General features: G+C 44.2%; 1 protein-coding gene across 3 annotated transcripts in view; it reads right to left on the reverse strand.

Moving 5' to 3' along the window:
* Nucleotides 1–25,503, reverse strand: part of LOC144818798 (phospholipid-transporting ATPase ABCA1-like) — a 3,252,877-nt gene that overhangs the window by 1,204,765 nt on the left and 2,022,609 nt on the right. For all 3 annotated transcript variants that reach the window (XM_078676562.1, XM_078676560.1, XM_078676561.1), the window contains exon 30: nucleotides 2,339–2,463. In XM_078676562.1, the coding sequence (XP_078532688.1) occupies nucleotides 2,339–2,463 (125 nt within the window). The remainder of the gene's footprint in view (nucleotides 1–2,338; nucleotides 2,464–25,503) is intronic.

Raw genomic sequence — 25,503 nt, forward strand, 5'->3', positions numbered from 1 at the left:
GACAAATCAATATTCAAGCAAGGGGATGTCCCTGACTGCTGAAGCCGAGTTTTCCAAGCAATCGTTGTGGCTTTTTGCAACGAGTGGAAGTAGCCATGCCTGTATTTGGACTGCATTGGTTATGTCTAAATATGGTTATGATTTCTATGCCTATATAAGGGCAATGTGAATTTTACCTATATAAGGGCATTAATCGGTAAATATCGCTCGGATCCTAAAACGCTATACAACATCGGTATCGTTCAGCAAAAGTGGGTGATGCTATTCTGCATGTCCTGAATGATATGTGTCGCCTGCCATTAAGTTCCTCTCTAACCATTCACAACCTGTGCTTGGCTTACATAGCCTTACTTAGTTATTGAATTGTTCTGAATATGAGGATTATGAGTCCCTTGAACAATATTAATAACTGAGAAACTTTAATGTTCTTTCTTCAACTTAATAAAAATTATTTTCAACTGAACAGTCAACTCAGAATACATATCATGAGTATATTCGAGCAGATTTCACGATGCAAAGGAAAGAGACATAAAATATATATGCATTCTATATTAATCACTCGCTTTACCATTATAATGCATAAAATGCACAACTTAATAGAGATACATAGAAGAGAAAAGACATGATAATCATAACAGTTTTATGTTGTATGTGTTTTTAATTTAGCATTCACTTAGCAGGGTGCCAGCAGTGGTGCGACCTTGAAGTTCTATACAGTCCTTGTGTGGTTTGCCCCAAGCCAGAATTGTATCATTGGTTGGTAGAGTGTACATGTAGGATGAATTTGGTGTTGTGAGAGTGCCAGAGGTGTGTGTTCCAGTACTGTCTCTCTGGACTTTGGACTGTGGATAGGCATGTCTGTTGGTCAGTTGTGTCTAAGGGCCAGATGTAGGTAGCCAAATACCGGTCGGTAACGGCCGAATTCAGCCGTTACCGACCGGTATTTGGCTTTTGAGATGTAGGTGGGTCTGAATTTACAGAATCTGTATATTTACCGATTCGGTAAATGCACCACTTCGGTATTTTACCGAATCGGTAAACATACCGATTCTGTAAATCCATATGTAGCTGACACTCCTAAGAGTGCCACAGGCCCTTAAGAGTCTGTATTTTACCACCCAATCCTATTGGGTGGTAAAATACCGAATTCAGGTGTGCATGCACATCTGTGCATGCACACCTGTGCAATGTGACACACAGACATGCCCTTAGGGCATGTATGTGTGCCACATGTCACACAAGCCTGTACTTGGGGTGCTAGAGGGTGTCAAAGTGACACCCCCGCACCCTTGCAGGATTCGGTATTTACAGATTCTGTAAATACCGAATCTGTATTTCCCATTGATTCCTATGGGCTTCAAGGCCCATGGGAATCAATGGGAAATACAGATTCGGTATTTACAGAATCGGTAAATACCGACTCTTACAGACTCTACATCTGCCTCCTTCCAATTTACCGACTCTTAAATACCGATTCGGTATGAGTCGGTATTTAAGAGTCGGTAAATCGGATTTACCTACATCTGGCCCTTAGTGTGATAGGGTAGGGCTATTGTAATACTTCTCTTTGAGTGTTTTGAGCTTTTGCTTTTTTGTAATCACAATTACTCTACTTCAAGTGGTATTAGGCATTAGTATGGCCTTTGAACCATATCTGACGCAATGTTAATGGTTCACCTGTGGCGGTGAGGTGTGCTTGATACAAGATGGGGGAAGCAGCCATGTTCAATTGCTATTAGGAATTCCAGGTGATTTGAGCACTTAGGTATTTAGTTAAGTAGCTTTCTATTGCAGTGACACCACATGAACTGCTTAAAACAATCATAATACTGTGTAATTCATTTTCTTTTTAGTGATGTGGTTAATGCTGTATCGGCCCGCTTTACAAATATCCTTTTCTGAACCAAGAATATACGCACTAAGGCACTCATCATGTTAAGATCATCATTTCAGATTGGACCCCTTTGGGTGAGCCATATTAACTCACTGTATTGGTCTTCTGATTGCTACAATCAATCAAGAACTCCAACCAGAGCTCCAAAATTTCTGCTTGCTAGGAACCTTTGCCCATGGAGTTAGTTAGTCTGCCTAAAACCACTAGTTGGAATTCTGATACATAATGCTCACTGACTGGAATAACTGTGAAGCAAATGTGAGAATTATTATTTCGGTTTGCAGTAATTTCAGGTATAATTAGATTGTAGAAGAAATGTCTATGTTTCATACTGTGCATATTTAGTGCACAAATTAGTGCAAAGATTCTGCACTGTAAATAAATATGCTTGACAAATCTTAAAACAACCACTGAGAACTCTCAAATACTACATGAATAACTCACCTGTAGAAAACACGCTGTGGTCCGTACATCCAGGGTTGCAACTCAAGTCTCGGGTATTCCACAAAAGGTGGGACAACCATAGAAAAGATCAGAGCAAGGCAGACGAAAGCAGCGGGCTGTATAACCTTTGTAAATGTGATGAAAGAAAAAATTAGGTTTTTGAGTTTCTGCATATTAGGAACAAAACTTAATATTTCTCATGTGTAAACTGTTACATTTCTTTTACTAACTGAAAGCCTGCAGAATATGATCAGTTCATTCGTTTTTTTTTTGCTTCTCAATAACAAACTCTCTCTTTGGAAGCTTGTTTCTAAAAAACAAAAGGTTTGGAGTGGGGCTGCCTTAAAGGCTGAGGCCATGCACCAAAATTTCAGTGCCATCACAGGAGCTGGCATGCTTCTATGGTGTGAATGTACGGAGATCACTGCCGGGCTGGCTGTGAACTCAAAATGCAGCGGTCTCATGTCCATTCTCTGCCCCCTCGAAGGCAGAGTAAAGACCACCGAGGGCTAAATCAACCCCTTAGTTGTCTAGTAAAGGAAAAACAGACCTTTTTTTTCACACTCAATATGTAAACAATTGCCAGTATATGGAGCTATTGTAACCCAACAACATCCTGTTCTCAGATGTATCTAATATATTATCAAGTCTATTTTAATGACTTCTAAATTAAATTCTTAATCCACAATTGTATTATATTTAACATTTAAGGCTATTTTGATGGTACTTGCTGAGGAATTTAGGGGCATCTGTACAAGAAAATGGTGCAGCACTGAGTTGCAGCATATTTTGCAGCACCAAGCTGCGTCATTTCAAAGACGCAGGGATGCACTGCATTTACAAAAATACGGCACACCCCTGTGTTTTCCCTTGTGCTGGCGATAAAAATAGATGCTTAGCACCAACACAGACTTCGTTATGCCATGGTACAAGGATGTCTGCGTTGCAAGGATGTTTGTTTATATGCAGGAAGGTGTCCCTTCCTGCAGATAAACAATCAAGAGTGGCGATTTACAACTTCTATGTGTGCTGCATTCTGCAGCAAGCATAGAAGTAGAAAATTGCCATTGTTTAATGATTGTTTTTGTGCAAGAAGGGACACTTGCCTGCCTAAAAGCAATCATTAATGGCATTTTTCTCTTTCTAGGTGGGCTGCAGAATGCAAGGAAAAATAAAAGTATTTCTCCTCGTTGCCCCAATCTAATGCCTGCTTTTGCATGGCGTTAGTTTTTATCTACCTCAGATTTACACATCCTTGTAAATTTGGGGCAGCATCAAAAAGCAACGGGTGTTGGGGTGGAACATCCACAGAAACACCTATTGCACGCCCCTTTCACGCAGATACCTGCGTGAAAGGATACCATATTTTCAAAGTGGCATTAAGCCATGCAAAGTGGCTTAACGCCACTTTGTAAATATGGTGCATTGCATCACCGGAATATTGAAAAAAGTGGTGTTCCGGTGGTGCAATCCCCTTGTAAATATGCTGCTTGGTTTTTGCCATAGGTCCTTGTGGGATCTAGTGACCAAAATATATTTGATGTTAGCCATCCCAAGTCCACTTTTTAAAATACTCTTTGAACTACGGGGCATATTATCAAGGACCGGTGTTAAAATTATCGCCGTTTTATCGGCAGGAAACTGCCGATAAAACGGCGATAATGGGCTTGATAAAACGCCCATGTTAATTCCACTAAAAGCCCATCTTCTGATGTTAACAAGGGCTTCTACGGGAATTCACAAGGGCGTATTATCAAGCCCATTTTTGCCGTTTTATCTGCAGTTTCCTGCCGATAAAACTGCGATAATTTTAACACCGGTCCTTGATAATATGCCCCTACATCTTTTATTCAAAGGACTGTGATAGGAAGACACACAAATAAATGACCGTCCCATTATTATCAGCAATCTACTTAGAAAGTCATAATCTAAATACCCCTGGATCACTTACTCAGGACATGTCTTTTATTTACAGAATAAAGTACTTTTTGGTAAAGGTTGCAGGAAAATGAATTTACTGGATAACAAGATATGCAAGTACAGTGAGAACATTGATTGGTAGGTGTATGACTTTGGTAATAAGATTAAAAATAAAAAGTCAGAACGTTTAGAGTGTGTGAATTGCCAGAAGTGGAATAGCCAACGTCACCACTGTCTAGAAGACAGTTACAGCAGAGCTAGCACACACAGCAGTGCTGCAAGAGGGGCCTATTCTTTGGTTCGCACAGATGACCGTTCTAAGTCTGCAACCATCAATCTTTGCTGACCCTGGCAAAAAAGCCAAGAAATGTTCGTGTTCTATATAGGAACACACCCCTCATATTACATTGTTTCTGAAGAAGGATTGCTTCTTTGGCGTTCTGTCTTTGGAAGTAAGAAACTAGACGTACTAAGCACAGTTTACATTATTATTTATGGAATAATGTTAAAAGGGAGGCCAATAGTCCGTTACATAACACTAAAGGGGCATTGGAAAATGCCTAACACAATTGTAAGGCCCAGTTTCCCCAGGTGTCGCCCACCCCTAATGAAAATCTGCAGCTTTGCATTGCAAAAAAAGGCAAATTATGTAGTACCATAATTATTATGCCTCACGTGCCGATCTACACTCTCGTGCTAAAAATGCCTTGTTTGCCCAATCCCACACACTATTTTCCATTGTGTCATTGTGCAAAGTTCCAAAGGTGAACAAGAAGTGCCTTGACTGAGATTACATTTTGTTCTTCAAGAACACCTTTAGTACAGACCGGTCTTAGGAAAATCATGTCATATGTGCAATTTTGCCAACAGTACATGTATTATATGTGGAAATAGGAAGCAATAGCTTACTGGTTGCATCAGTTTGTCTTTCGGTGTTAAAATGCTATGTAAAGCCAGGTTATGCTACTTAGCGTCAATTTAGTTGAACTGTCTTTAAGTAGATTCATACGGGAGGTTTGCACTGTTACTGCCCCTTTGTACCCATTCTGATTTTCATGGGTTTCACACTACGTCATACCTGCCAACTTGAAGAAACAATCTCACTATGTAAGGAGGGGGCAGGGCCTCAAAGGGAGCTGGGCCTCGTGCAGAGTAGTACCTATGAGGTTCTTTCGAACCCTCCCTCTCCCAAGCCCCATTCTCCCCCGACAAAAAGCTTGCTGAAGCTGGTGCCTCTGTCCTGTCCTGAACATCGGCAGTTCAAAGCCTCAGAAATGAGCCGGAAAACCACTATTTACAGTGGTTTTCAGCTCGTATTCCCTGCCACCGTGTGATATCAGCTCCTCACTGGGAGACCGTGTGATGAGATCCGACATCGTGTGTCACACGGTGGCACCATGTAAGTTGGCAGGAATGCTACGTGACACAGTGTTGTTTCACTGCTGTGCTCCTGTCCACTTTCAGTACAGAAATAATTTTGCACATCAAATTTGATATATTGTCTGGACAGGTAATAACGATGGCTCTCAAGATTACCTATCCCACCTATCCACTTCACTTTGTTTGTAGAGCCATTAGCTGTTCATCTCGGCCCTAAAGCATTGCCACTCCACTGGTATCTGACACGCCGAACATCACACTCTAAGCCAAAGACATTGCACTTTTTCCTGAAGGCGAATGCGCAAATATCGAGTTTATCCTGGATGCAATTAAGAGTATACCAAACTCTTTGTTATAAAAACAACAAAGCAGATGTAGTATTATTAGAATTATTATTTTTATTATTCAATAGATCTACAGGCAGCTGTCAAAACAAATATATCTAAAGCCCCAAAAGTTATTTGGGAGTGAAATATTGAGAAGATCCCCTGCAGCTATTTGAAATGAATAGTAACCCAAACATTCAGAATGTTAAACACCTATTTAAAAGTTGAGCCGTTCTGTCATCATCGTTTATAATTCGCATTTAATTTATAAAATCACAAATGCTATTTTTTTATTGCGATGCTGTGCTTCTTGACTGTGGCTTTCTTTTGGTAATGTTATTTTAACTGCAAAACCTAAATTGTATTGGGTGATACTGTTATCGACGAAGGGAAGTCTTTTTCTTCCTGATTTGCAAATGTATTCATTTACCACTTTTGCAATTCAGGCACACTTTTTCCCTACAGGAAACACGTTTCTTATAAATCAATTCAGATAGTACTGTCATTTTCAAGCATGTACAAATCACGGACGGCACTGATCTGCCCTCTTTAATTCCCATGCACTCCCAAATCTGTTTCAAGAGACTAGGGAGTACATTTGATCACTGTACACCGTTTTTGTGTGTTATTTTTTAATTTCATATTTACGCGTCAAGTTTCAGCAATCTGACTGTGAGAATACCTTTCGATTTATCAATTGATCCTTTTCAACTAGGTGGTTTGAAATTGATGTTATTAAATTTGGGAGATCTTTTTATAGAAGGTTAGATAACAGAGTGTGCCACTCCCTTGATAAATCATAAGCAAAATACAATCTAGTTCCCTTTCACATATTTACAGCAACACCATGATTATCGATGTGGTCAAGTAACTGAGAGCACAGCAGATCTAAGCCCAGACATGTCAGAAATTCATGCAACGCAGTGAAGCTAAAGTTACTGAGCTGCATTGTGTGCAAGGGAGAGAGCAGAACAGCACCATATCTATAAAGATATGGAGCTGTTATGGGGCCATATGTATCAAGCTAATTAGCATTCGCAAAGGCCGAAATTCGCCGAATTTCGGCCTTTGCGAATGCTAATTTGCTAAATGGTATGTATGTAACATTTTTGCTACAAAATAAGGAATCGCAAAATTTGCTATTCCTTATTTTGCGATTGCACTTAAGGAATCGCAAATTTTGCGATTCCTTAAATGCAATGTATCAAAGAAAAAATATTTTAAAAATGCCCATAAGGATTCGCAAATTACCACCAAATTCTAGTTGGTGGTAAATTGCGAATTCTTTAATAAAAGCTATTTAAAAAAAAAAACAAAGGTGCCATATGACGCTCATACATGCCCTGAGGGCATGTATGTGCGCCATATGCTCCCACATGTCATTTTCAAGGGTGCAGCAGGGTGTTCTTGAGACACCCCTGCACCCTTGAAAATATTCCTAATTTGCGATTAGCAAATTGCTAATCGCAAATGTCCCCTTCATTCCTATGGGCCTCCTGGCCCATACAAATGAATGGGTAATTTGCGATTAGCAATTTGCTAATCGCAAATTAGGAATGTTAAGGAATCACTATAAAAATGCGATTTTTTACATACATACCGTTTTGCGAATTCTAAATAGCGATTCCTTAAAAATCGCTATTTAGAAGTCGCAAAACGGAACTATGATACATATGGCCCTTATTCTCTTCTTGTGTTGATACACACCTTAGTTTTATAATGCAAGGCTATATATGCGTGCTGTAAGGAACAGATTTTGTACTGGAAGAGGGCAGAGGGCCCTTCCAATGCAAAAACTATCCTTTAAAATTAGGAAAAAAGAAGCATTTCTGCTTGTTATGCTCTCCCCGAGAAAGAATACAATGTTGGTGTAAGTCCCTGTCTACTTATGTTTGCAGACAGAGATTTGTGTCAAAACCTATGGGTGGAGCCAAGGGAAAGCCAATGTACCACCCATGAATGCCCCCTTGATGCAAAGTAATAAAAAGCAGTGCATAGCCCAGTTTTTAGTTACTTTGGGAAACTATCCAATGCAAGTGCTGATTAGTTTGAAGTAGAACAACCAAAATGTGGTGTAAATACTGATAAAGACTGTATGTAATAGTTCTCTATTTCAATGTAATGCTGCCAGACAAGATATAGTCATTTCTAGTTTACATTTCCACATAAGCAACCAAAAGTTTTATTCTGACATTATGATTGATAATATCACGGATATCCAAATCCACACCCAGACGCCATATCTTCAGAGTCAAGAAAAGATACAATTTCTGCAGCACTTCCTACGGGTTTTACAGCAAACAATCCAACAGTGCCCCGCTATGCCCAAAAGCAACATGGTAGAACCTTTCATCCCATGTGCAGAGCTCCAGTGCCCATCCAGATGTACGGCCAGGGAAATGATCAAGCTCTCCTCTGTGGTCACTCAAAACCAGTTATGGGGGCCTTTCATTGCGGGCTTAGTGTCTGACTGGCAAGGGTGACAAATGTAGAGGAAGGCCCAGTTGTTAACTACATCTGCCTGTGGCAGGGAACACTCCTCAAATGTAATTAAGTTCCTGGACACAGCCAAGATGGTTCCAGTGAAACAGAACACATCCCATACACTCTAAGCTTTTGACTCAGCTCTGAGAGCAAGTTCACACCTCATTAAATAGGCTGTTCAGCTCCGGAGTCTCAGTTGGATGTTCATGCAAATAGGTTTCCAAAAGTGTTAAGCAGGTAATAGGCAACACTTTAAGAGTGCCTGTTCTAAAATATTTATCACAAATTCAACTTTACCAATGACTTGGGTTTGTACTACATATTTAAAAAAGAAGCCTAAGAAGGAACTATGTAGCTGTTTCCTCAGGGAAGATAGCAATATTAAATGTAATATTGTATCCTAATTCTTTCGTATAGAACAGCTATCCCTGCTACAGTGAAAATATACTTTTGGGCTGTTTCACTAAAAGGACATGTTTAACATGAAACTTTGACATGTCTTACTCTTAAATTTTATGCACCTTGCTTTATGGGGTAGTGAGGCCTACTTATTGGTGACCTATTACAGGAGGGTTTAGGCCTATCAAAAATAGCCTATTTTGTCTGTTGAGTTTTCATTTAAAACCTGCAGCACTGACCTAACCAAGTCAGGCATGCAGTCATGTTTGCCCTCTCACTGCAATGGTTGGCAATTTGTGCTGCAGGTGACTGGTGAAATTTAATTTACATACCATGGGTACAATTACAGGTAGGCAAATTTCATCAGGTTTAAAGGGAGAGCACATACATTTTACCAAAGGTTAACATAGGTAAAGTCCACAGAGTTCTAGAACCAGCAAAAACAGTCAAGGCACAAATCTGGGGGTACACAATGCAAAAGATGGTCATTTCCAACTACTACTAATTGGCAACAGATGGACTGAGCAGAAAAAAGAGAGTATTGCAGCAGAGTTGCCCTTCAGGCTACTAAGTGCTCATGAGATCAACTCTGAATGAGGAAATAGTAAGTCCGAGTAAGACAAATAGTCTTACTCGGACTATCCCTAGAGGTTGGAACCTTCCAACCACATATGTTCAGGCTTGGACACTATTCTGAGGTTTTGATTTGTTCCATGCATTGTTTTATCTGTTCTCACCTTATACAATTTAAACTTACTTTGGCCTTTAGTACTGGGTACCTAATCTAGTATAAACCGTTGCTGTAGCTCTCATTCTTTCTTGTTGTTCTTTATATGATTTTAATTCATAAGCTTGAGCTTCCTTTTACATTTCTTTCACAGTTTCAATGTTTCCTCAGGCTTAACAGCACCAAGTCCTATGTGATGAAGAGGTGGATGGTAGTTGACTAGCTGAATAAAGGAGTCTATTGTGATTTTATTAAATCATTGTTCCCTCTTCACACAGGCTACTTGGTCTGCTTCTGTCAGCAGCAATGGAGTAGTGGACACCTAAACATGGCAAAGATTCAAAAAGAAAATGATAAAAGGGCTCAATCTACAGTGATCAATTGGAAATAAAAAGTAGTTTTCAAAGTTCCAAATTATAGCTTATGTTCAGGACCCTCTTCTCACTGACACAAGGCCCTCCATGTTAATGTGTGAACCATGAAGCCCATTTGCCCCAGGAAGTAATGTCAATGTGCACACAATGTGCAAAATGTCCATTCCTCAGCAGGGGATTATACCTGACATTTGTTGCATGAGGAGCTTTAAATCAAATATATAATGAGTTGGACAGTGCAACCAAACCCTCAGCCTGACTGGCTTTATTCCATGACACCATAAGTTGAGCAAATCATGATTGTGAATGTGGCTCACTACTTAGAAAAGTCCCAAAGTATGTGACTTCTATATTTCTATAATTAGTACTTTAATATTTAAAATTAAATGCTCATGTTTAATGAGTCTGTCAGTAAACTCCTGTATATTCATTTTCAGATTGATACTTCTAACTGCAGATGCCTCTGGCTAGAAAATCATCTGTTAGACCTGACATTTTTGGGTAGCAGTGCCATAAAGGTTTTTGCCTTCACCCTTCCTATCTTGCTGAATTCGATTTTGTTGACTTTAGGCAGCTTACCACTACTAACCAGTGCTAAATTGCTTGTTCTGTCTCCCTTTACCATTGTAAAATTGGCCTACACCTAATTGGCACATTTAATTTACTTGTACATCCCTTGCAAATGGTACTACATGTACCCATAGCCTGTAAATTAAATGCTACTATTAATATTATTATTATTCTTTGCATTTATAGTGCGCAACAGCTACCCACAAAGGGTTTCCCGGCGCATTTACAAGATGTTCTTGTGATGCTCCAGTCAGAAAGAAATGTTTAGATGTGAAAAAGCCAGGTCTTTTAGGCTTTTCTAAAGCTCATGTAATTGGTCTCATTAAGTGATGAAAGTGGCATGGAGTTCCAAAGCTTAGGCCCCAAGAAGAAAAAGGATTTGCCGCCCATGCGAGACAGTTTGATTTTAGTGATGACAAAGTTATTCGCCGTGGAGGAGCGAAGTGCAAGGGAAGGGCAGTAAAGGCGCACAAGTGTTTGGAGGTATTTGGGGGCTTTTTTCGCACAGATTTTATACATAAAGCAGAGAGTTTTAAACTTGATTCGATTTTCGATCTTTAGCCAGTGAAGGTCTCGAATATATTTAGTAGTGGGAGTGGTACTTGGGATTTTACATAGCAGTCTAGCTGCCGAGTTTGAACTGTCTGCAGTCTCCAAATTGTAGCTTTCTTTGCCCCCAGGTATAGCACATTGCCATAATCAAGCCTTGAAGTAATCAAGGCATTGATTACAGTTTTCTTTGTCGGTTCGGGCAGCATCCAGCAGATCTTTTTTAGCCATTTTAAAATGGCAAAACATGTGGCCGAGGTTTTAACAGCTTGCTGGTGCATGTTGAGAGAGTCATCAATAATGATGCCAAGATTGCGTGCCTGTAGCACCGGCACAGGGAGCAGGCCCATTTCCTGCGGCCAATGATGTGGGCCCAACACATTTTTATTTTTGCCAAGAACCATCACTTCAGTTTTCTCCCCGTTTAATTTAAGGAAATTGTCTTGCATCCAACCGGCAATTTTTGTGAGACCACTTTTAAGTATGGAGGGCGTGTCAGTATTTTCTGAGGAGAGCGAAAAAAACTGCTGAGAGTCATCAGCGTAAGAATACATCTGTAGGCCTGCTTCTTCGACCACCTTCGCTAATGGGCTCATATACAAATTAAATAATAACGGACTAAGTGTAGAGCCCTGTGGTACGCCAAGTTCAAAGACCTGGGTAACTGAACAGGCCGAACGAGAAAAAACTTGAAATGTTCGCTCATTCAAGAAGGATTTAAGCCAATTTAGTGCGGGGCCTCGAACACCTAAGGAATGAAGTGTGCGCATTAATACGGTGTGTGATACCGTATCGAATGCGGCACTCAAATCTAAAAGTACAAGAGCCACAGTTTCGCCCCTATCCAACAGACGGCGAATATTCTCAGTGAATCCCAGTAGGGTGGTTTCTGTTGAAAAACCAGCTCTAAAACCTGATTGACAGGGAGGCAGTAAGTCTTGGGCAGTTACAAAATCAGTTAAAGTGTGATGTACATGCTTTTCCAAAATCTTTGAAAATACCGGTAGTAAAGAAATGGGCCCGAAATTGGAAGGAAGATTTGGGTCAGCTCCAGCCTTTTTTAATAGGGGATGAATCATGGCATGCTTCCACTCCTTAGGTACAATCTCCTCTTGAAGAGACGCATTAAGAAGGTCTGTAATGAAGTCCAGTGATCCCGTATCCAGTTTTTTAAGTACGCAGCAAGGTAAGGGGTCATTTGGAGAGCCAGATTTGATTGTATTAAGTTATTTGATTAAAGTGCTAGTATTGAGCCTGGGCCAGCTCTCAAAAAAACTGCTAAGGTGTTGAGAGGCAGGTATGTCTGTGTGCTTGGAAGGGAAATGAGTAGAGGGGTCTCGTGAGGAAGAGGCTGCTGAAAGGCAGCTGTTCTGAGCCATTGCTATTTCTCGATAGGTTTTGTCCACTTTACTAACAAAGAAGGTAGTCAATTGGTCACTGTTAGAACTGGCTATTTCTGGTAGGCTAAGGCTGACGCCAAAGCCAGGCAGAAACCACCATTCTAGTCAGGGCAAGGAAGTCACACGCCAAGGTAACCCCTGCTCACCCCCTTGGTAGCTTGGCACGAGCAGTAAGGCTAAACTCGGAGGCGATGTGTAAAGCATTTGCGCCAGCACAAAACAGCAACAACATCCTAGGCACACCACAAAAGGAACTCCACACAAGGTTATATGAAAATAACTTTTGTATTGTGAAAACACATCAGATAAAAATCACACATGTACATTGTGCCAACTGGCACGGGCAATATTCATCAGGGATTATTTACAAGACAGGGCCACATGGGTCACTGTCAGAATCAACACATTTAGAAGTAGTACTTTGTAGATCATAGAAAATAAGATATAAAACAAAATAACAGTTATAAATCACATCCAGTAACTACTGGGAACAGGTAAGTACCACCTACCCAACCCTAACCACCTTAGGAGAATGTCACGCAGGGGACCAGGACCTCACTAGGACCACCTGTATTAGAAAGAACAACCACCTAAGAATAAAATACATTTAGGGGTATAAACAAGAACACATTACCCATGATGCATGAAACACATTCAGAGGAGTAGTAAAGGAAAACACATGATGCCTAAAACATTCAGAGGTGTACAGACAACCACCTAAGTATCACACAGCGTTTAGGGATCTAGGAAAGAACACATTACCCATGATGCATAAATATACATTCAGAGGAGTAGTAAAGGGAAACACATGATGCATAAACCTACACATTCAGCGGTGTTAAGAACAAAGCACATGATGCATCACAAACACATTCAGAGGTGCAGCGCTAGGAGACACATGACGCCTAAAACATTCAGAGGTGCAGCGCAGGGAAAGAAAGACACAACTCAATAGCGCAAAGACACGTGATGCCTAAAACATTCAGAGGTGCAAGGAAAAACCACACAATTGCGCAAAACCTACATAAGCCACCACCTGTGGCAGTCCCTAGGCCAACTGGCCTTGTTGGGGCTAGGACGCCCTGTGTCTCAATGTCAGGGGCCTAAACGTGGCAGGTGCCCACTACTTGCTGGGCACCTGGGAACACTCAAAACCTAAACGGTGCAGCTGCCCACTAATTGCTGGGCAGCTGGGAATCATCAAAAACTGCGACAGGGCCCTCACTGACCCTTAGGCGCAAACTGCGCCCACTGCTGGAGCCACACAGGCTCTGTCATTAAACACTGCGTAGAACGTTGGAGCCACACAGGCTCTGGGACTACCCATAGTCAAATGCTGGAGCCACACAGGCTCAAAACAAAATAGGCTCCATGGCTCTAAACACAAAATGGCCCACGAGCCTCGCTGGGCTCGTTACACTAAGGAATTGCAGCCACGAGCCTCTCTGGGCCCTTAACACTCAGTAATGGTGGCCACGAGCCTCTCTGGGCCCTCCGTAACTCAGTCACAAATGCCCCCGAGACCCTCGCGGGTCAAACACGAATGAGGCCTCGCTGGGGCGGGATCGGCTCTTTAACAAAAGATCCTGCACGAGCCTCGCACTCGAGGGGAGGGGCGGGCACCGGCAATGTGCCCCGACGCCCCTATCCCCTTCTCAGCCACTCACCGGGTCAGCGCGCCAGTCTTCTCTCTCTCCCTGGGGCTCCCTCAGCACACGGGAGCCCCAGCAGCAGGCCACGCTTCCTCCTCTCTTCCCGGGGCTCCCTCCAGATCACGGGAGCCATGGGCGGCCATTACCACTCTCCGCCTCTTCTCCTCGGTCGCACGCCCTCTCTCTCCTCAGCCGGCCGGACTGGCCAATAAGAGCGCGGCAGCGGGCGGGACTTCCTCCAGGAACCGGAAGTCCCGCCCCACATCAGGCACTCCGGTGCCTGACTTCCTGGTCGCGGCGCGAGGGCCGGGGCGGTGATGAAAAGTGGCAAAACAAGGGGTGGGCACCCTCGGTAGGCAAAATAAGAATAGAAACGGGGTGAGCACCCGTTAGGCAATCACATAAATGGGGTGGCACCCATGAATAAAAATAATGCGATATCGGGCACCAAGCAGGGTGGCACCTGCAATTCCCCACGCCAAATGCGGGGCGGGGAAACGCTCCCCTAAAGCAAAAAGCGCGCCCAAGCGCTAGGAAAGCAGGCAGAACGCTCCCAGGCGCTCTGGGGGAAGCACAGTGCCTCCAGGTGCTAGAAATACAAATCAAGCGCTCTCTGCAGGAAAATGCAGCTTCTCCATGCTGCAAAGGTCCCAGAGATTCCCAGGGGGGGCAAAGCCAAGTCCCCCCATCAGCCCAAGCAAGGCAGAGGGGTCCCCCAGGAGTCCAGGAAAGTTCATCAGGTGTCCAGGGGCTGGGCAGGGCCCAGGGATTCCCCTGGGCCCAAGCAGCAGCACGCCCCTGGCCGATTCAAGTACAAAAACAAGAACATTTTGGAAGGGGACACAGCCCCTTCTTATACACAGAAAAGTCTTTGAAGTCTTTGTGCAGGCAGTGTGAGAACCAGCTAGAACTGGTTATAGGGAAGTCCTTTCAGTATCAGGGACAGAGGTGACAGTCGCCCAGCGGGGAGGTGGAGCCAGCATTGTGGCAGGCAGGCACAGCCTCATTCACTCTCAGGTGCTATCTCCACCCACTTCCTTGGCAGCAGATGCTGCCTTTCATCCACGGGCTGACTCAGACACCCTCCTGGGGCTCTGCAGCCCCTGTCACCCTCAAACCAGACAGTCAATCCACAAGCAGGCCCAGGCACTCCTGGGCCAGGCTCACCAGCCAATCACACGCCAGCCACAAACTACACAAATATGCCAACTTCTCAAAGTGGCACTTCTAGACTAGACACTATCATGCCGCATACACCATTACGCAGTATTCAATCTCACGAGTTCGCGCATATCAAACTTGACCCTGCACTCCCCACACATCAGGAACTACCATGGGCATACATATTCCCCATTCATTCCTATGGGAGGGCAGGTCACTCATCATACATACACAGAGAGCTTACGCACTTTACACTGTACCACAGTGAAAAAGTGCGCCAAGACCTAAAATCACTAACACCAGGTTCCAGAAACAGGCTAGGAAAAAGCAAAAAGTTTCGGGGTGAACCTGCCAAAAGGGCCAGGTCCAACACAACCCCCTTCCAGCCAAAACGCAGGGTAGACCAATCACTCCACTGATGGGCTTCCTTGCTTTGGGCGACAAAACACGGAGACGGGCCCGCAAGGCAGGGGCACCCTCCGGTTTTTCGCCACTCTGAACCCACATAGATTTCTCTCAACAAAAGCTCTCTGGCACAACTAGAACACCCCACTGGTACTCTCTAGTCATCCACGGCCAGGACCAGGCCCTAGGCCATCCAAATATCACAGGTCCTAACCAATCCACAGAGTGGGGGGCAGTAACCCCTGGCACACAATAGCCATTCTCCACTCTCTCTCAGTGTAGCTACAACTACCACTGATCCAACAACCTAGGGTCCACACCCCCAGGCTGACCAGAGGTCACGGGCAAGAATGCCCCACCCTAGCTCTACTTTTGGGTTCCCGCACCCTCACAGGGAAGCACTCACCAGAACACAATTCTCCTACCAGATCAGGACCTCACTCCGTCACTGGTCTACCACCTGGAAACTATTCCACTTCTGAGGTACAAAGCACACAGCAAAGTCCCTCTTCAAGCAGGTGGGGGGACACAGCACACAGCAAAATCCCCTTTCCTCTACCTTGGTGGAAACAACAAACGGCAGGTGGGGCCCAGATCACACAGCAAGGGTAGCCTCCTCAGTCTCTTCAGCTGATCTACTTTGGCAGAGATTCCTCTTGACCTGGAAGCTTCCTAATCTCCCAACCTAGAATCTAAACCCTCAGGTTGCACCGGGGTCAAGAGTCCACCGTCCCTCTGCACCCCCTTCCAGAGTTCTGCACCCTCCCACCTTGGAGCGGTACCCCTGAAAGCCAAACACCCGGTCAGGACACTGATTACAGATGCCCTTCCCTCCAGGTCAGGCTGAACCTGAACCTGGCCTCCCCCCTCTTCGGGGAACTACCTCCGGAGGCCCCAAAAATGGTCAAGCACTCTGGACGGTCAAATGCCCAGCGAACCAGGACTTCTGCACCCTCCACTTAGGAGCGGTACATCCCAACACCAGGACCGCCGGAGTTCTGGTTACAGACACTCCCCGTCCTCTAGACACAGGAAGATCCTCTTCAAATGACTTGTAAGTACAGCCTACGCCCCTGACCTGGCGCTCCCGGGGGAACCCTCCAGGCCCAGAGACAGGGTTTCGGGCCAACGTGGGACACACCGTCCCACACTCACTCCGCCGCCACTGAGACAGGACGTGAGTCCCTACACCCCTACCATCCTAATGGGACCTAGCTGGGCTACACATGAACCTCTTCACCTACACAGGACCATCAGATACACAAGCCACTACTTTTAAAATCACTCCCTAATGCCTCTGCAAGACACCTAGCACACCGCCAGACATCCACCCTCTTGTCCAGTGCCTCTGCAGGACCTCCTGCACACCACCAGAGATACACCTCCTGTGCAAGCTCCTTTAAAAAAACTCACACCAACTCCTCCAGTTCAACACACCACTCATCCACACACTCCCCCTCCAGACTGGTGAGACAGTTCCTCACTGCCCCTGACTCTCAACCTGTACCCCTCTTACTAAGCACCAGGCACCATACTCTGGGAACTGGGAATGGGACTTCACGCACTGGACACACTTTAGCTGCCACCACTGGATCCTACCATACTGGGGAATCCAGACACACACACTACATTCAGGGGATAACCACCCTCCCAAGCAAGCCATTTCTCCTCCACACTCCCTTTCTTCCATCTACCCACACAGGGACAGGAATAGGATTGGCCACTGGACCCAGCAAGGGATTCCTAATCTATGGGAACCTCCCCCTCTACTGGCGTCCCGCCCTGTCATTTTCTCTCATCTGCCACTAAACATAAAGCGCAGGAACACCATCTGAAAATGACACTCTTGAGGAAAAACAAAATCAAAACAATAATCCCAAACATGTGACTATCTGAAAAATGCAGAGTTTTGTAATGTAGCCAGCTGTCGCTGTGGCACTGCGCAAACACAAGTCCAAATCCCACCGCTGCCACCAATGTTAGAACTGGCTATTTCTGGTAGGCTAAGGCTGACGCCAAAGCCAGGCAGAAACCACCATTCTAGTCAGGGCAAGGAAGTCACACGCCAAGATAACCCCTGCTCACCCCCTTGGTAGCTTGGCACGAGCAGTAAGGCTAAACTCGGAGGCGATGTGTAAAGCATTTGCGCCTGCACACAACAGCAACAACATCCTAGACACACCACAAAAGGAACTCCACACAAGGTTATATGAAAATAACTTTTGTATTGTCAAAACACATCAGATAAAAATCACACATGTACATTGTGCCAACTGGCATGGGCAATATTCATCAGGGATTATTTACAAGACAGGGCCACATGGGTCACTGTCAGAATCAACACATTTAGAAATAGTACTTTGTAGATCATAGAAAATAAGATATAAAACAAAATAACAGTTATAAATCACATCCAGTAACTACTGGGAACAGGTAAGTACCACCTAAGCAACCCTAACCACCTTAGGAGAATGTCACACAGGGGACCAGGACCTCACTAGGACCACCTGTATTAGAAAGAACAACCACCTAAGAATAAAATACATTTAGGGGTATAAACAAGAACACATTACCCATGATGCATGAAACACAATCAGAGGAGTAGTAAAGGAAAACACATGATGCATAAAACATTCAGAGGTGTACGGACAACCACCTAAGTATCACACAGCGTTTAGGGGTCTAGGAAAGAACACATTCCCCATGATGCATAAATATACATTCAGAAGAGTAGTAAAGGGAAACACATGATGCATAAACCTACACATTCAGCGGTGTTAAGAACAAAGCACATGATGCATCACAAACACATTCAGAGGTGCAGCGCTAGGAGACACATGACGCCTAAAACATTCAGAGGTGCAGCGCAGGGAAAGAAAGACACAACTCAATAGCGCAAAGACACATGATGCCTAAAACATTCAGAGGTGCAAGGAAAAACCACACAGTTGCGCAAAACCTACATAAGCCACCACCTGTGGCAGTCCCTAGGCCAACTGGCCTTGTTGGGGCTAGGACGCCCTGTGTCTCAATGTCAGGGGCCTAAACGTGGCAGGTGCCCACTACTTGCTGGGCACCTGGGAACACTCAAAACCTAAACAGTGCAGCTGCCCACTAATTGCTGGGCAGTGTGGAAAAGTACATTTTGCCATGTTATATGTGCCTACGTGTTCCCCATGTTATGTTATATGTGCATGATCGATATGCATGTATTCCTTTCCTGATCGATTAAAGACGCAATTACAGTTGTGTCCATCTCTAGTATGCCAGTTTCCAGTCTTCGTGAAAGCAACGAATATTAGGCCTATGTAAACCTACGTTGCCACGTTTCACAGTGTGCACGTTAAATTATTGAATTGTCCCCGTTTCTAGGCCTCAAAAGGGCCCGGACTCAGATTCAGCTCCTGTTTCCTGAACCCTCTCCGAGGAGTGATACAGCCCCCACCTGCATCCCTGACCCTTAGCTTACTTTCATGCCTCGCAGTGCCCGGCCCGGCCTGGCTCTGCCTCCCAGTCTGCCAAGAGTATGTTATGCTTCTAGTTATCAGTTCAGCCCTCCTTCTCTGCATTCCTAAGCTACTGAATCGCATCAATAGTTTCCGTCATGGTCTAGCCTTTATGTCTCCATGTAAGAGAAATACTGTATTAATATTCATAGAATATTCCTCGCACACGCACTACATGTAGAATAATGCATGCACCAGTCTTAGCGTCTATTAGCCTTTCCCCTGATAACTTTTGGATTCTATCAACATGTACTCTAAACACCAGATACTAGATATGCCTGGGTACATGTCGCTCTGACACTCCAGACTTTAGTCTCCTCTTCTAGCACAGAAGTCATAGCCCCCAGTTCTTCCTGGTAACACGTCATTGTCAGTTTACGCGCACCACTAGGTTAGAGGTCCCAGCTGCTCAGGTAGCCCCCTCCATGTGTCCGCCCCGTTTATGACATATTCTGTTACGTTTACATCACATGTCTATGTATACGCCCTGTACACGCCTTCTTGTTACATCATTTTGCCCTTATCTTTCGCGACTGTTACGAACCACGCCTACTGTTACGCCTACTGTATTGAATGTAATGTATTTTGTTTAACTATATATTGTGCACTGTTATTAAAAGTTACCCTTATGCTCCCAGATCCTGCCCCCGGCAGCTGCCATCCTATTCCCGTACAGGCTGTCCTGTTCCTGTCCTTTATGCCTGATTAAAGCCTGTAAACTCCAGCTACCTCGAATCTTGACTCTTATTTATTGAGCTACCTGTTTATTGATTATTCCGAAAAATAGATCCGGTAATAATTTATTTATTTACCACATAATGGCGCCCGAACAGGGACTTGCCCTTTCCCCACGCGCCGGAGAAGCCACGCAGGCCCCCTGATCCTCTGCAGCCGTGACGGAACTCTACTGCGCACCAGCAGATATTTCTGCTTCAAGTATCCCTCAGGCCCACGGAGGAGACGGAGGTTGCGGTCCAGCATCCAGACGAGGCAGTGAGGAACGCGGCGAGTCCCGACCAGAGCCCAAGCCGAGAGTCCAAGGTCCGAGGTATCCGGAGGCCCACCTGTAACTGAAGTCCGAAGTTCGTCCGTCCGTCGTCGTAGCAGTCCAGTCCAGTCCGAGGCCTTCCGTTCTTGCTGCCCGGTGAGTACCGTTGCTGGGGTAGTATCTAGACAGGGTCAATTAATTTTGTCTCTGGTCCGTGGGTTTGGGTACGCAAATCCAACACGAAGTGTTCACTTAGGTGGACGCGGGTCCTGACGTGTCTCTTTATGGGACCGGTAAGTTTCGTGCTGTTTTAGCAGTGCATCTAGTCATTCTAGTAAATTCTGTTCTCGAGAAATTCATGTGTTCTGTTTTCAGTATTTCAGGTAATATTCTGTCCGAAACTGTTATTTTAAATGTTATTCCATGTGTTTTCAATGTCGTGGTATGAGTGATTTGTTTTCTTAATTATTATTGTGTTTATCGTGTATTGTATTGTGTCCAGACTCCAGCCTAAGTTATGCCTCTGTTCTCGAAATTACGTCAGTTAAAAACTAGAAAAGGTCTGCTAGAAGAAGCAGTTCCTGTCCCGCCTAGGGACAGTCCAGGTCATTTTATGTATCATAAGCATGGCATAAGTGCCATATTATATCTAGACTTATGGGTGGAGTACACCAAAGAATTAGAAGAGAAATATAGATGGCCCGTATCAGGTACGTGGGATGCCGAGTGCATCATGCGAGTAGAAGAAGTATTATGGAAAAAGAAAGCCAGACAGTCCTAGAAAGATGCCATCGAGCTATGGCGCAAAGAATCTCATAAAAGAACCGAAAAAGAAATCAGAAAGTCAGAATTAAGTAGAGAATCCTCAGAAAGAGCCCAAGAAAGGGAATTAATCGAAGTAGGTGAACGTGTTAAAGCCGAACAGTCAGACAGACAGAGAAATGCCCTCATTAAGGGTATGTATCCTCTTCTTGCCGAGGGCTTGCCAAAAGCAACCCCGGAAGCACCATGTAATTTTCCGCCGCCATTAGTTCCGATTAAGCTGCGTCACAAACCGACCGCAGCTGATATTTTTCTCTCGTCCTATTTGGACGACACAGTCCCAGAATATACAAATCCTGCTCCGCCAGCTCCTGTAAATAATGAAATTCCTGTTCCTCCAGTCGCTGGCCCCGTGGGTCCAGTCAATGTTACAGCACCTGTTACGGTACCCCCGGTCCAGCCCACAGTACAAGTACCCGCTACATCAGTCACTCTGCCAGCCCGTACAGTACCCGTCGACGCTTCTAGTCTAGGAGCTGTGGGGGGAGGTCCTCCTCGTACCCCGCCGCCACACAAACATCTGTCATTACTCGAGTTACATGAACGTGCGTTACAGCGTACGCCCAAACAGCAGTCCGTTGCAGATATCAAACGAGCTCTCACCGAATGCCGTTATGATTCAGTCCCAGGCGATGATAATATGGTCATATATTCATTGCGTGTAAGACGGGTGACCGAGTATTTGGACACCCTACCGAATATGAAAGAAGATCTAGACAGAATATATCGTTTCATCCGTACAGGAGTAGATCCAGAAAGTATTGGCGAAGCCATGTCTCAAAGGAAAGCCGAGACTCAGCTCATGCTTTTAAAGTTTCTAATCAATTGTTTAATAAGGGAACAATATTATCCGACCAAAGATCCGACCGAAATGAGAGTCCTGACAAAGTGGAGTGATCATATAGCCGAGGGAAGACACAAGACACTAAGTTGTATAGAGAGTATGTACAAGAAAATTCGTAAGGAAATAATAAGGTTACACGAGAAACGCAAAGCAGCACAAGTGTCCGAGAAAGAAAAAGACTCTGATACTGAAGAGGTAGACGACGAGAATCCCACCAGAATAGCGTATGTAGGTAAAACTAGACTTCCCGACCGACATTCAAGTCTAGAACACAAGAGAGTTTTTCCTCTTCCAGCACCAGAACAAGGTTCTCTAGAACAAGTATTTCAAGCTACCGATCACATTCTGAAATCACGAATCGGTTATAGTGAACTCAGTACCATGCATGAACAAGAACTAGCCCGATCAGCAGTTCGATGGACTACTGATTCTACCACTTTTCCAGACGAAATAGTGGCACAAATGTTTCTGAAACTGCCCCCAGCCGAGCAGCGACTGGTGGGTATGTATATGATTCAGCACCTCATTACACTGTATGAGGGACAACATTCTGATCCAGGTCCGTTACATGATGTTCTGAACGAGTTACTCCAGTATAAATGGAGAGGTTTAGGTACAGATTTAATTAGTGTTATTCTAGAACAGCGCCACAAATATAGAACGTTTCTGAATCCGCATTTTGTTCACGTCTCACCTCCAGAAAGTAAACCATTTTACATAGATAGACAGCATCCGTTACGAGAAGTACACCCAGTTAGAACAGCGGGTGGTGAAATGCAACGAGTATTTGTTTACACCCCTATCACAAAGATGGAACTCTTAGAGATGAAGAAATTAATTCCCTGTCACGACAAAGATCCAGCAGGGTTCCATCGAGAATTAAAAGACATGCTCCGTATGGGAGAATACACGTATCCAGATATCATTAAAATGTTAAAAGTCCTGTTGCCCGCAGGGGTATATGAAAAACTCAAGGAAAAAGAATGGGAGGTGGGAGAGAAAAAGATTGATTGGACAGCTCTAGAAGCTGAAGATAAAATACGAGTACCAGGTACCGGTCTCGGGGACAAATGTAAAGAATTGCCCGAGTTATTGATACAAGTTTTGCCAAGGTTACTAGCCACGAAAAAGGAAGATTGGGATGCAATCTCAGCATGCAAACAGAAACAGGATGAAGACACTAGTGATTTTTATTCTAGATTTGAAAAATGTTTTATTATTAACAGTGGTCTGAAGACGAGTAGCGAGTCATACCCTCACCTTTTTGTTACTAAATTAGTCGAGAATTCAAGTCCACAAGTTAAAAATCGAGTTTTGAAAGTCGAAAGTACCTGGCAAGCTAGTACCCCGTCACAAATGCTTCAGATGCTCCAGTATCACCAGAACAGAATCAGGGAAGAGCAAGAACACGAAAGGAGACGTATGAAAGACACGAAAATGAAAGTGTTAGTTGCACAATCTGTTCCACAAGACAGTCAGAAGAGGGGTCCGAATCAAGCCAGTCATCCTGCAGCTCCCGTTAAAGGGACATGCAATTATTGTAAACAGCCAGGTCATTTTATAAACGAGTGTGCAGTTCTGAAACACAACATAGCAACTGGTAAGACTAAAGAAAGACCACGTCCGCCTAGACAAGAACAGGTATCACAGACTTCTCAGTCACCGCAGAATGCACAACAGACAGTTCCAGCACCGCAGCCTATCGCTGCAACACAGCATGTTACACAACAGATGTACCAGTATGCCCAGTCAGAGTATCCAGAGTATCAACAGTATTCATGAAACAGCCTAGAGAGGGAGGTAGGCTTGCCTCTCATCGAGATACCTGTAGATCAAGAGGGTCCCTATGTACACAGTCAAGTATTAGGGAAAGACAGAAAGTTTTTGATTGATACAGGGGCAAGTAGGACTACTATCAGTCATGACGAGGTTCCAGGGGCTCCGCTCTCAGGCTCTAGAAATGTTTCCCTTGGATTTTCAGGAAAGCCTATTGTGAACGAGATTTCAAAACCAGTTACTCTAGAAGTTGGTCCATTGTCCCGAACTACTGATTTGTTACTTACGAAATCATGTCCAGAAAATTTGTTAGGCATTAAAACACTGAAAGAATTAGGTGCAGTTATTTGCTGCTCCCCAGAAGGAATCCGATTGTTTTTGCGTGACTTTAAAGGTCACTATGTATTACGTGATTTTGATCCGAGACTATCAAATGTACCGCAGCATTTATGGGCGCAAGGTCCAACTGATGTAGGTTTTATGCAAATCACACCCCATCGTGTGACTCTCAAACAAGGTATAGTTTTGCCACGAATCAGACAGTACAGATTGCCACCTGAGGCTGTAGCAGCCTTATCCAAAATTATTGACGAGCTTATTGCTCAAGGAGTGGTTGTAGAAACTGACTCCAATATATGTAATTCTCCTATCATTCCAGTCATGAAACGTACTGATCCAAATGCACCTCCAGTATATCGATTAGTGATTGACCTTCGAGAACTTAATAAATGTATCATACCCCAGTATCCAGTAGTCCCAGATATTTCATCCCTATTGACAGCTATTGATCCTGAAGCTACATTTTTCACTGTTATCGACCTCAAGAACGCATTTTTCAGTGTCCCCATTCATCCAGACAGCCAGTACCTTTTCGGTTTTTGTTTCAATGGAAGGAGCTATAAATTCACACGAGCTCCTCAAGGTTTCACAGAAAGTCCTAGCATTTACAGTCAAGCACTTAAAAGACAACTAGACAATATTCACATGCCAACTGACACTGCCCTGCTCCAGTATGTCGATGATCTACTGATCACAGCCCGTTCTGAACGTGATTGCGAGCGTGCGTCACTTACAGTCCTGTATTTTCTGGCCGAGCAGGGGCACAAGGTGTCCCCTTCCAAATTACAATTCTGTGTCCAGCAAGTGATCTACTTAGGCCACTTACTGTCCAAGTGGGGTAGGCAGTTGACACCAGACCGTATCCAATTAATAGCGAGTCTTCCACAGCCCAAGACACAGAAGGAGGTACGAGCTTTTATTGGCCTCACTTCTTATTGCAGACAATGGATTCCTCAGTATGCATTTCTAGCCAAGCCACTGATACAGTTAACGACACAGGAGGCAGCCGTATCGACTGTCCTCCCTTGGACATCTGAACATACACTTGTTTTTAATGAATTAAAGAAAGCCTTATGCCAAGCACCTGTTCTAGCAACACCGAACTACAGTAAGCCTTTTACACTTTTTGTCACAGAACGTGATGGTACTGCATTATCTGTTCTCACACAAGATCAAGCAGGACAGTACAAGCCTTGTGCTTATTTTTCTAGCACATTAGATCCAGTAGCCCAGGCTTTGCCTGCGTGCCTCAAGTCAGTTGCAGCCACAGCTCTAGCTATCAGACAAAGTGATTCCATAGTATTAGGACACTCCCTGACAGTACAAGTTCCACACTCCGTGGAAGTTCTTTTAAACCGAACACAGACTCAGCACTTGACAATTGCACGTTTAACAGGTTATGAACTGACACTGTTTCAGCCACATATAGAAATCAGACGCTGCAACATTCTAAATCCTGCTACACTGTTACCGTCAGTTACTTCAAATCCGGCCACACATGACTGTGTGGAAGTTGTTAACACTATGACCAAGCCGAGACAAG

The sequence above is a fragment of the Lissotriton helveticus genome, chromosome 2_1 (genome assembly GCF_964261635.1).
Source record: "Lissotriton helveticus chromosome 2_1, aLisHel1.1, whole genome shotgun sequence".
Lineage (NCBI taxonomy): Eukaryota > Metazoa > Chordata > Amphibia > Caudata > Salamandridae > Lissotriton > Lissotriton helveticus.